At 44.6% G+C, this 11,245-nt stretch overlaps 1 protein-coding gene across 1 annotated transcript; it reads right to left on the bottom strand.

Annotated features, from left to right (window-relative positions):
* Positions 1-5,597: 5,597 nt before the first annotated feature.
* LOC134436003 (neurensin-1-like) lies at positions 5,598-7,472 on the bottom strand. Its single transcript, XM_063185033.1, has 2 exons — positions 7,236-7,472; positions 5,598-6,077 (listed from the first exon to the last, which is right to left on the bottom strand). Exons 1-2 carry the CDS (start codon positions 7,470-7,472, stop codon positions 5,598-5,600), a joined length of 717 nt encoding a protein of 238 aa, XP_063041103.1.
* Positions 7,473-11,245: the final 3,773 nt, after the last annotated feature.

The raw sequence follows: 11,245 nt of genomic DNA, 5'->3' as shown, positions 1-11,245 counted from the left end.
TTATTGTATTCATCTTCAATGAATGAGCCTTAACTCACTGAACTATCACTCCTGTACTTTATGTCTTGACTGCTAAATAACACCAATGCACTATTAATCGAAGTTCATCCATTGTTGGAATGCCCTTCTTTTTCATTATATTAATCTTGAATTGAGCCTTAGCTCACTGAACTGTCAGCACTCCTATACTTCAAGTATTTTATGGCTTTTGAGAACTCCAAGATCACTCTCGATCAAAGTTCACCCCTTTTAAGCTATTCTATTTTATCCTATGCATCTTCAATTAGCCTTTGCTCATCTTCAAGCATTGGTTTGTATTGACCTGGCACCTTCCTTTGCCGCCCATCTCTGTGCAATGTTATGGATTCAACCTCACCTGCCAACCTGTTTGTGAGCCTACTTATCTTCAGTGTGTCATGTCATGACACGTCTGTCTGTCCATACTTCTCACATAGCAGTTTTGCAGATAATTTGTTTCTCATTGTAGGAAATGTGTGTGGAAACAAAATAAAAAGAAGCTAAAAGTAATACATTAGCCTACAATATAATACATATAAGTAGGCTACTCATATGTGAGCAATGTGCTCATGCAGCAGTGGGTTGTAAAATGGAAGATGAGACTCACAGAGGTTGATAGAGGCTGAGCCTGATACAACTGGACTAGGCAGAGACTGGGAGTGGGACAGAGGCTGGGAGTGGGACAGAGGCTAGGAGTGGGACAGAGGCTAGGAGTGGGACAGAGGCTGGGAGTGGGACAGAGGCTGGGAGTGGGACAGAGGCTTGGAGTGGGACAGAGGCTAGGGGTGGGACAGAGGCTGGGAGTGGGACAGAGACTGGGAGTGGGACAGAGGCTGGTAGTGGGACAGAGGCTAGGAGTGGGACAGAGGCTAGGAGTGGGACAGAGGCTGGGAGTCGGACAGAGGCTGGGAGTCGGACAGAGGCTGGGAGTGGGACAGAGGCTGGGAGTGGGACAGAGGCTAGGAGTGGGACAGAGGCTAGGAGTGGGACAGAGGCTGGGAGTGGGACAGAGGCTGGGAGTCGGACAGAGGCTAGGGGTGGGGCAGAGGCTGGGAGTGGGACAGAGGCCGAGCTCATTACATATTTTTAGATGAAGTTCAACTTCTGCCGCCCTCGGCTTTTGACGCTTTCGACGCCCTCGCCTCTAGAAACGCTCCCGACGCGTTTGCCTCGTTCGCTGCCTGCTCTCCCATACAAAGTCAATTACTTCCGCATCTTTCCACGCGTTCAACGCCCGCGGTGTGATCGTACGGTTAGAGTGGGACAGAGGCTGGGAGTCGGACAGAGGCTAGGGGTGGGGCTATGAGGGTCAGAGGCTGTGTGGAAGTGGGTTGCAGTCAGGGCTGGACTGGGACAAAACAATCAGGCTGGGCATTTTCAGCCGAGAGACCAGTCTTCAAGGCACTGAAAGACACAATGCCAAAGCCTGTGGCAACATTTGCGGTCCGCTATTACGAGCTACGTTGACCACAACATCCAAAGTGAATATTTGTATATCTGACTCTAGTGGTGTGGATCGGCACTGCCCTCACGATCCGATTTGATCACGATTCGGGAGGTAGCGATTCGATTCGATTCGATTCTATGCGATTCGATCCGATTCAACTCTACAATGCATTGCAATGCATTACATTTCTACTGAAAGCAAAGCAAATGTTTAATCAGTCATGATGAGGCAATACAAGTAGTAAGATACTGAGCAACAATTTATTGGCTGTTTTCTGTATCAGTCTGCATCACATCTGTATACATTGAGGGGAGAACCAGGCCAAAATCATCAACAGGCCACTGGGCAAATGCCCTGTATGCTTTATGGCCAATCCAGCATTGGTTGAAGACGTCATATGTAGGCCTACAAGCCTCAGGCTGGCTACCACTGAGGCTGAGATAATAGAGGCTGAGACTGGATAAGGCCGGACTAGGCTGGCAGAGAGGCTGGGGCTATGGGGCTATGGGGGATAGCCTGCTGAGTTGGCTCCTGGGGTGCGATGCGACAGCGGGGGCAATTGATTGTTAAAGGCCCCCATGCTGAACGCTGGATCCCACAGCAGGCGGGGAATGAGTCATGGAGCGCTGTAGCCTCAGGTGGAGGGATGGAGAGAGAGAGAGAGAGAGAGAGAGAGAGAGAGAGAGAGAGAGAGAGAGAGAGAGAGAGAGAGAGGGAGAAGGAGAGAGAGAGGGGCAAATGTGTTAAGGTAAAAAGGGATTGACCAGAAAAGAGGCAAAATGACTGTAAAGTGAGACAGGGAGAGAGGGCAAAGTAAGAGAGAGAGAGAGAGAGAGAGAGAGAGAGAGAGAGAGAAGAGAAAGAGAGAGAAGAGAAAGAGAGAGAGAGAGATTGACAATGATATCGGACCTAAGACCATGAAACATGGAGCAAGATGAATAGAAGCAGGTTTGAGGTTTCAAAAGAGAAGGCAACCTTAAAGCAACCTGAAAGAAATCGGACGACATGAAGGGAGAATGATGGAGCATGAAGAAGACAGATAGACAGAACAGAAGGCGGAATAAATGAATGAATGAATGAAGAAAGGAAATAACAGAGGGCATAAAATGAGGACTGAGGCGAGAAAAGCAACAGGGAATGGATTCGGGATGGAGGGGCAGCAGGCAGGGACGTTGACAGTTTTTGCCGGGCCCAGGACAAAGTCATCTGAAAGGGCCCCCCCTACGATAACAATGTGATTTGAGGACCCAATTCTGGGCCCTCTCTCTCTCCCTGGGACCGTGACACCTGACCCATTTACCCCCCTCTACTCTGTCGTCTTCCCTGCAGCAGAGGAAATGGCAGTGGAGAATGGCGTCGTTGCATGAGTCACCGCTGTGTTCCGTTGGGTTCTATTTACAGCCAAGTGAGCGAGGGCGGCATAGCAAGCCTTCACCCAATCACGAGCCAGCCGAGCCAAGCCCCCCCACCCCCGTTTAGCGAGCAGAAGCAAATCCCCATGACCAGCACGCACGCACCTGCTGAGATGCCCCCACCCTTCATCCCATGCCTCCATCTCATCCGACTTTCTATCCTCCCATCCTCCCACTGGCAGCCTAAAAATGGACCGCACGCACATACGTGCTGTATTATTTACCCAAGGGAATAGGCAGGCTGGTGGTGGGATGGGATTCCCAAATCAAAAGCAACAACACACAATATGTAATTTCATCATTGTAATAACTGATTTAGAGGAAGAAGAAGGAGAAGAAGAAGAAGAAGAAGAAGAAGAAGAAGAAGAAGAAGAAGAAGAAGAAGAAGAAGAAGAAGAAGAAGAAGAAGAAGAAGAAAACATTTATGGAGGAAGGCTAATGTAATTGAAGAGACCCTGATGAAGGCGTAAACCAAAACATAGGTCAAATATTTTTGTTTGTTTGAGTGTGTTCGTGGAAGAAGGATGTCAAACGAAAAACACAAATAAAGGCAACAGCACAACAGGAGTAGCATTTTTGGAATGCTGATATTCATTTAATACACGTGTCAAGGAATCAACCATCATCATTTCTCTGGTACTTTTCCTCTGACTGACCAACATGACGGACATCAATCACTGCAATAACAATTGCATCGCCACAGACATGGAATGACGCTAGCCTGTTGTTCTTGTGTGTGTGTGTGTGTGTGTGTGTGTGTGTGTGTGTGTGTGTGTGTGTGTGTGTGTGTGTGAGTGTGTGTGTGTGAGAGAGAGAGAGAGAGAGAGAGAGAGAGAGAGAGAGAGAGAGAGAGAGAGTCAGACAGGAAGAGAGAGAGAGAGAGAGAGAGAGAGAGAGAGAGAGAGAGAGAGAGAGAGAGAGAGAGAGAGAGATTATTCAGAAAATTGTGAGATTACAGTAGTGTATGTGTGTGTGTGTAGGTGGGAGTGTTTTGTTTGCTGTGGACTCTTTGCTGTGGTCCTCAAGGACTTCAAGAATAAGTGCCCAATGTTGTTGTGTGTAGAGTGGTCCACAATGTGTTTGGAGATGTTGACATGTTCACATGACAGGTGAAGGTGAGACCAGAGAACATTGGCTGGCTGAATGGGCTTTCATCCTTATTCATGAAAGAAAGAAACAAAGTGGAGTGGCTGAGTAACCCGGAGTGTGTTTTGTGCTTCTGAATTGAGAGAGAGAGAGAGAGAGACAGAGACAGAGACAGAGACAGAGAGAGAGAGAGAGAGAGAGAGAGAGAGAGAGAGACAGAGACAGAGAGAGAGAGAATAATAGAATAGAATGAAATAGCTTCTAATGCCTTATTCGGACAGGACTAGTTTTATGTATGGACCTGGGGAAATGTTATTTTATCTCAGGACGTCAGTAATAGAAATGGCAGATTCGGACTGGATTAAAAGAAAGTGGGAGTGGTAACTCATCACGCACCGTTGTGACTGCGCTTGTCGTCATGTGCGTGCCAACTCCACAATATCATAGATTTTTGAGCACATTATTGCGAATCCATGGAGGCATTTGGTCAATTGGAACAATTTTAATAATTCCCTGTTGGTTTACTAACCCATCAAAATCCATTCTAATGCGTCTGCATGCGTGTCATTTCATTTGGAGAGTGCATTTGACCATGGTTTACCCCAAGGTGTTTGACCACAGTTTACCCCTAGCCTGGAGAGATTGGATATATTGTGCATTTTGTGCACTTAACCAGACATCTTCGCATTCGGATGGGATTATTATTACCGAGGGTAATTTCTCTGGACCGTTTCACAGGAGGTAAAACTCTAGGTGAAGTTTACCGACATACTCCGCTATCTTTACTGACATGGCGCGTTCGGACGGGACTAAATTCCCCCATTATTATTGTTTTACCCCAGGTCCCCCCATTAAACTAGTCCCGTCCGAATAGAGCTTAAGAGACACATCTGTTACATGTAAAGAAAAATAAAGTGTTTTGTTCTGAACTGGATATGAAAACAATAACATATTTCCTCCCCTTAAAAGCATACAAGAATAGTACTCCATTATGAATTTACAACAATTCACTACGGCAGGGATGTCAAACTCAGGCCCAGGGGCCAAATCTGGCCCGCGATGTCCTTTTATATGGCCGTGAGATTTTTTCAAATGTGCATTAAAGTTGGTAGCCTAGACATTTAGAACGCCCCTTGTGGCTGCAAATAGCTGTCAGCTTTCAGCTGTAGGGGTTTAGCTCTCTAGGCTATAAAATTGGCCCACATACACCATTAACAGTAAGATGACTTGAACAATAAATTACGTGTGCGATAGGAGTATAAGTGGACAAAGGCCAACGTAACAACGGCTGCTCACATAACAAAATATGTTGAGGCACATTTAAGTTACCATATAGCTATGGAATTTGCCTTTAGTGTTAAGTGAATGCATGCATGTACAATTTTTTGGCCCATTAAAAAAATAAAATAATTTTGAGCTCGGCCTGTGACCAATTTTAATTTTGGCACCCTGTGAATTTGAGTTTGACATCCCTGCATTACAGCAAACACTTCATTCATCACCACATAATTGCCTTCAGTCCTGCTCACTCCAGCCAAAGTCCTCCATGATTGCCCATTGCTTATCCATTGGCAGACAACACGCGAAGTTAGACTATATACAGTGAAAACGAACCACTACTATATGCTAAGACGCTAGTGAGACGGGGATGAGGGGACTTCTTCCGAAGGGGGTTGTATGGTTTCTACTTTGGACAGGGTGACGGGCACTCCTGCCTCGCTAGACATGGGGGTAGGCGGCTTGGTGACTGGCTCAGAGGGGACGTTACCTCCTCCACTTTCTCTTCCTCCTCCTCCTCCTCTGTTTCCTCTCCTCCTCTCCCTGCCTCGATCCCGGTCTTTGGTGGGCGGGCTGAGCATGGGATCCTCTTTCCTGTGGCTCCTGGAGAAAGCGGAGACAAAGAGGCTGCCGGCCACCGTCAGGCCGCCCAGGCAGAGCATCACCGCCCCGGCCTGGATGCTCACCTGGAGCCCCTGGTTGAAGCGGACGGCCTGGTGGTCCACGAAGAGCAGCTCCCCGTCGCCAAAGGCCTCGATGCGGGACGGGAGTGTGCAGCCCACCACAAACACCACCAGGCCAATTAGCAGCACCAGGGAACCGAACACCAGAGAGACCTGATGGAAGGATAGAGAGTGAGTGAGAGAGAGAGAGAGAGAGAGAGAGAGAGAGAGAGAGAGAGAGAGAGAGAGAGAGAGAGAGAGAGAGAGAGAGAGATGAAGAGAGACAGAGAGAGACAGAGAGATATTTCAAAATTCAAGCTAGAGAGAGAAGGGGGGAGGATAAATACACTATGTACATTTAAAGTCAAAACCAATATTTCAGAAACCATCTAGTTCAACTTGGTGTAGAACATTGAGAAACCTCCCTCCGGACAACTCAGAAGCATAGGGTATTCTGACAGCGTTTGCGTAAACAACGCAACAGTACATTATCATAACATATCGATCGAAAAATACATTAATCTTAATATTCTTCATGTAATTAGATGTACATCTGTGTGATGTAAATATGTTGTGTGATCCAGTCCAGGCCAGTCTGACAGCCAAATAGATTGTGAATACATTATCACAGTATGTTATTGTGATATATCGATGGGCAAATACATTAATCTCAATATTTGTCATGTAATCACATTAGGGTGATGAAAAATATGGCGTATGACCCAGTCAAGTCACGTCACCTTCCAAAGGTGTATCTACATGTCAGATTACACATTTATATCCCTAACCCTAAGGTAAAGAGCAACAAGTGCACTGTACGTACTTAATGTAACAGAGACAGGGCCGGAGTAAGAAGGCCCGGGGGCCCTAGGCTATAGGATGCTGCAGGCCTCCAAGAAAGGCAAATTTCATAAGAAAATCATGTAGACTGCATCCAACCAAAGTGGAGTACTACTAAGATTTAAAATTCTACCTGATAAGGCAGACTAAGTTATCTTGCTACATTCCTCCAAATATATTGATTTTCCCCCTTTGGCCATCTGGGGGCTCCCTGGCCCCTAGGTTGCAGCCATATATATCTACTGTAGCTTGTGCATTAATCTGGCTCTGAACAGAGATTGTATTTTCTGCTTTAATCAACTGACATTTTCTTTCATCCTGTTTTGCAAAATAACTTTTTTCCACACATATTGGTGAATCTACATAAAAATGCTGTCAAGAGATGTCATAAATACGTGAACACTGTGTCGTGGGAAGAAGAAAGCCATTCAAGTCTCCGATTTTCTCGGTTTACATGCAAATGCAAATGCAAAACAAAGAAACTTTTTTCACCTTCCAGAGGCCCGAGCTCAGCCATTGTGGCGATCTCTGGGTCTGGAAATCATCATGGCGTTCCCACACAGAGGCCGTGCACTCCTCGTAGAAGTGGTGCAGGTATGAGCGCACGCCATACTTGTGGCAGCCCGATGACGATGACGACGATGCCGCCCCCTGCCCCGCCTCCGCCTCTGTGGGTTTCTGAGCACGCTCAGACTGCTCAGGTGCACAGATCTCCGAGCACGAGGCCATCCTTCACACCTGCGCAAGTAGGAGGGACAGAGGTGAAAGGTCAGGGGGGGGGGTTGTTGGGGGGTCAGAATCAGAGGCTAGTTACACATACATGTATGTGGATATTTGTAAACATTTTTTTTCTCAATTTACGTGTGAACATAATAAGTGTACACTCAGCCTTCCCCAGGTATCCCATCCACATAGCCTACTTTCAAACGCAAGCACTGCCTTAAAGGTGCCCTGTGTAGGACGATGGCCACAGTAGGTATCGGAGCTATGTTGCTTATTGAAATGGTGCTGCCTGTTGCCAAATTTTCCAAAATTGAAATTCACGAATATTTAAAAAATGTTAATCTAATATTTACTAGTATGACCAAAGTACAGTAAGTCTTACAGCTAAAAATGTCTATTTCTGGAATTTCAAAATGGCAGACATGGACAAGATGTATGGAAAGTGCAATTTTTCTAGTCATTATGCATACTAGAATTTGATGGTTGTGTTAAGTGCACACTAAGTACACTTTCCCCTTCCTCTGAATGCAGAAATTCAACCAATTAACCAATTTTGAGTTTTAAAATGATATTTCTTTTTATTTATTGAGTGTCTTTTTACTTGTCATGGTTTACCCTTAACAAAATACAGGGATTACAGGTACAACAAAAGGAGCAAAATACAGAATGCTGTTTCTCCTAAAAACAAACAAACAACAACAAAAAATCCGTAACTTACTCATAGTTGGCACTTGGCAGTATGTAGTAACTGCGAGCAGAATAAAAACACTTTTCTTCCCCAAAACCCTAGGCAGAGAGGGTTTCCACTCTTGGCGAAGTTATTAACATACACACTGTGCTTCACAAGCCTATTATCTCGGTCTGAGTGCTTATTATCGTCGTCCCTGAGGGCTGCCTCTCAACGCGACGAGTAGCTATGCACTTAATGGCCGTGTCATGACAGACGGCATTCAGTGTCATTTCGATCTTACTGCCTTGCCTTTGCGAAGACACTTGTGTTTGACAGCTGACTACAGTCGCGCCTGCATGACTGCACGGTCGCCCACCACTGATGACTCACCTGAGCGAGTGCGTAACCAACCGAGTCACCCACACACACGAACATGAACACACACACACACACACACACACACACACACACACACACACACACACACACACACACACACACACACACACACACACACACACACATTACATTACATGAACATTCTCTTTGTCACACACGACAGAAAGACAGAAGGGGTTCACGGGAACAGTGATGCTGTTGGTACACCTTACGGACACCTTACACCTTACAGCCTACCAATCTCTTCTCCCTGACATACAGCAAAGGAACATGTTGCTTCTTTTGATGGTGATGAATGTCTGAACCTGTTGATTGTTTTTGTTTTGTTTCATATGATTGAATGACAAATCTTATGTGATTAAATAACATCAAGGGGCTGTGTTGCTGCAGGAAGATATTATGTAGAGTAATTTAATCATATCCTCTTGCAAGGCCTCATCCCTGATTGGCAAGACCAGGTGCCCAAAACCATTATGTCTCATATGTAGCAAACAGCAATGTTACCATGAAGGGAATATAATAAGGATTGATGAATATTAGCTGTTGGGGCAACCTTGTAATGTTTGCCAGGAATTCCATTCTCTATTGAAATCAGTCCTTGATCTAGCTTAGTGGGGGAAGGGGGTAATTTATGAGCATTGCTTGAAAATGATATTTTAATCCTTCAAATGGAAAAGACATAGTAGCATGATGTGTATACAAGTGCGTTTAGTTAGATGACATCCACAGTGAAGCACAAACGCAGCTTTTGTTCAACAGCAAGTTCACAAGCCAGTGTTCTCGGCGACAGGGTTAATGTTTTGTCATATGACTCATATCGTTGATGGCGGCATGAGAGAGACGAAAAAGCAATTCATAACAGCGACATTCCCGTCATTTTCACAATATATTCAGTCGCAGCTACTTATATTTTTCCTAAGAGCTGCCATCTTGAAATCACTGAAATCCACATATCATGACTAGATTATCATCATGTAATTGCGTTTTCACGCCATCCGTCGCTATCCATGGTGCTGAACGTGATACCACTCTCCCCATACCCATGACGATGGCAGTTGTGTCCGGAAATAATAACACGTATTCTGGACAGTAGGCTATTCAATGAATACCAACGTGTTTGATAGTAGAACAGAATGTTATCCCAATAGTTTGTGATGTGCCATGTATCTAGCATGATCTGAAATCACGTTGTCTCTCGCAACGTTCCTTTCGAAATGACCCTGGCCACATTTGGTCTTAAAATACAGCCACGATTATTAGCAAACAAATGATCAGCCACTGAATCTCCGCACCTTCAAAACATCTTGTCACTCAACATCTTCTCACTCAACACAAGAACTACCATGAAGCACTGTGCGTCCAAAACATCTCTTGCTGCCTTTAGCTCCGCACTTTCATTAATTTCAACAAGACCATATTTGACAAGCGTTTTCATAATGAATGATAGAAGAAAAATGTAAACAAAGGTCATTTGAAAGCTACCATACCCGGCTTAGAGTGACCGATTCCAGTTGTTTCCTCATGCGCGTCCCATGACGTCCCGCTGCCACTTTCCCGCACGTCCAAAGTTTACGCTCAGTAGCGCCACACTACGCAGGCGCAACTGTAGAACTGTGACTGCCCGTGCTACCGTAACGACTGCGTGAGAGACTTGATGCCTATGATGTCAAAACACTTTTCTAAACGGTGACTGAGAGTCAACCCCGCCTGCCTGAGAGCCCCTAATGTCATGCATAACATTAAAATCAACATTTTCACTGGACTGGATCAGCAATGATTTGGGTGGATTGTTAGGACTATTGTGTCTCTAAATAGGCTTCATCGCATTCATTTGTAAGTATAGCTAAAACAAATCAAGGCAAATAACATGGCTACTAATCCTCAAAGCAAATTTAGTGTTTTAAAGGTGTGTAACTCCTCCCAGGCACACACACGAATAAAACACACCACTGTCAGCCTACAACATTTATCAGTTTACTTTCAGAGATGCCTGAAATCAAAACTTAACATTAGCCTACCAGCTTTACATAACAAGTGGGTATCTATTAGACTCACAGCCTGAAGCAGGGCTCTTAATTGACAGAAGCCGACTAGCCAAATGCTGGTGACATTTCAGTTTGGCTGGTAAGATCAACTTCTTTGACACCTTGACATATTAGTGAGTGTGTTTGGCTAGTAAGATTAACATTTTGGCTGGTATTGAAAAAAGTAAATTTAGAGCCATGACCTGAAGTAAACATTGCATTAATATACAAAGCGGATTCCAAAAAAGTTGGGACACTTTGTATTTTGTGAATAAAATCAAAATGCTGGCATTTTCAAAACATCCGAAATGTTAATAAGGTAGAGCATTATGTACAGACAACATATCAGTTGTTAAAGGCAAACAGAATTATTGTTTTGAGGTAATTATGTGATCATTTAAATTTTGACCCGTGCAACAAATCTCAAAAAAGTTGGGACAGGGCCAAAACATGTTATAATAGTTGGATAATTCTAAAAATAACACAAGGAAGAATATTTTAAAAGGAACTTTATTGACTGCCAACATGAATGTACAAATAAAATACCATCACAGAGAGGCTGTGGCACTCAGCAGCGAATATTTTGAGGGATTAATTACTTATCTATAACACAGAAAGATTGAATTATCAAAATAGCAGGCATATAAGGCCTATTTCCGTAATATAGAGTTCTGTGTAATCATTAC

Source organism: Engraulis encrasicolus, chromosome 20 (assembly GCF_034702125.1).
Source record: "Engraulis encrasicolus isolate BLACKSEA-1 chromosome 20, IST_EnEncr_1.0, whole genome shotgun sequence".
NCBI lineage: Eukaryota > Metazoa > Chordata > Actinopteri > Clupeiformes > Engraulidae > Engraulis > Engraulis encrasicolus.
The sequence above is the reverse complement of the archived record's forward strand: the minus strand, read 5'-3'. Positions and strand labels throughout refer to the sequence as shown.

Bases quoted from the DNA above. Each gene is read 5' to 3' on its own strand.
- LOC134436003 (XM_063185033.1), bottom strand. From the start codon at position 7,472: ATGGCCTCGTGCTCGGAGATCTGTGCACCTGAGCAGTCTGAGCGTGCT. The intron at 6,078-7,235 runs GTGAAAAAAGTT...TCCTTCCATCAG, and splicing joins TGAGCTCGGGCCTCTGGAAG to GTCTCTCTGGTGTTCGGTTC.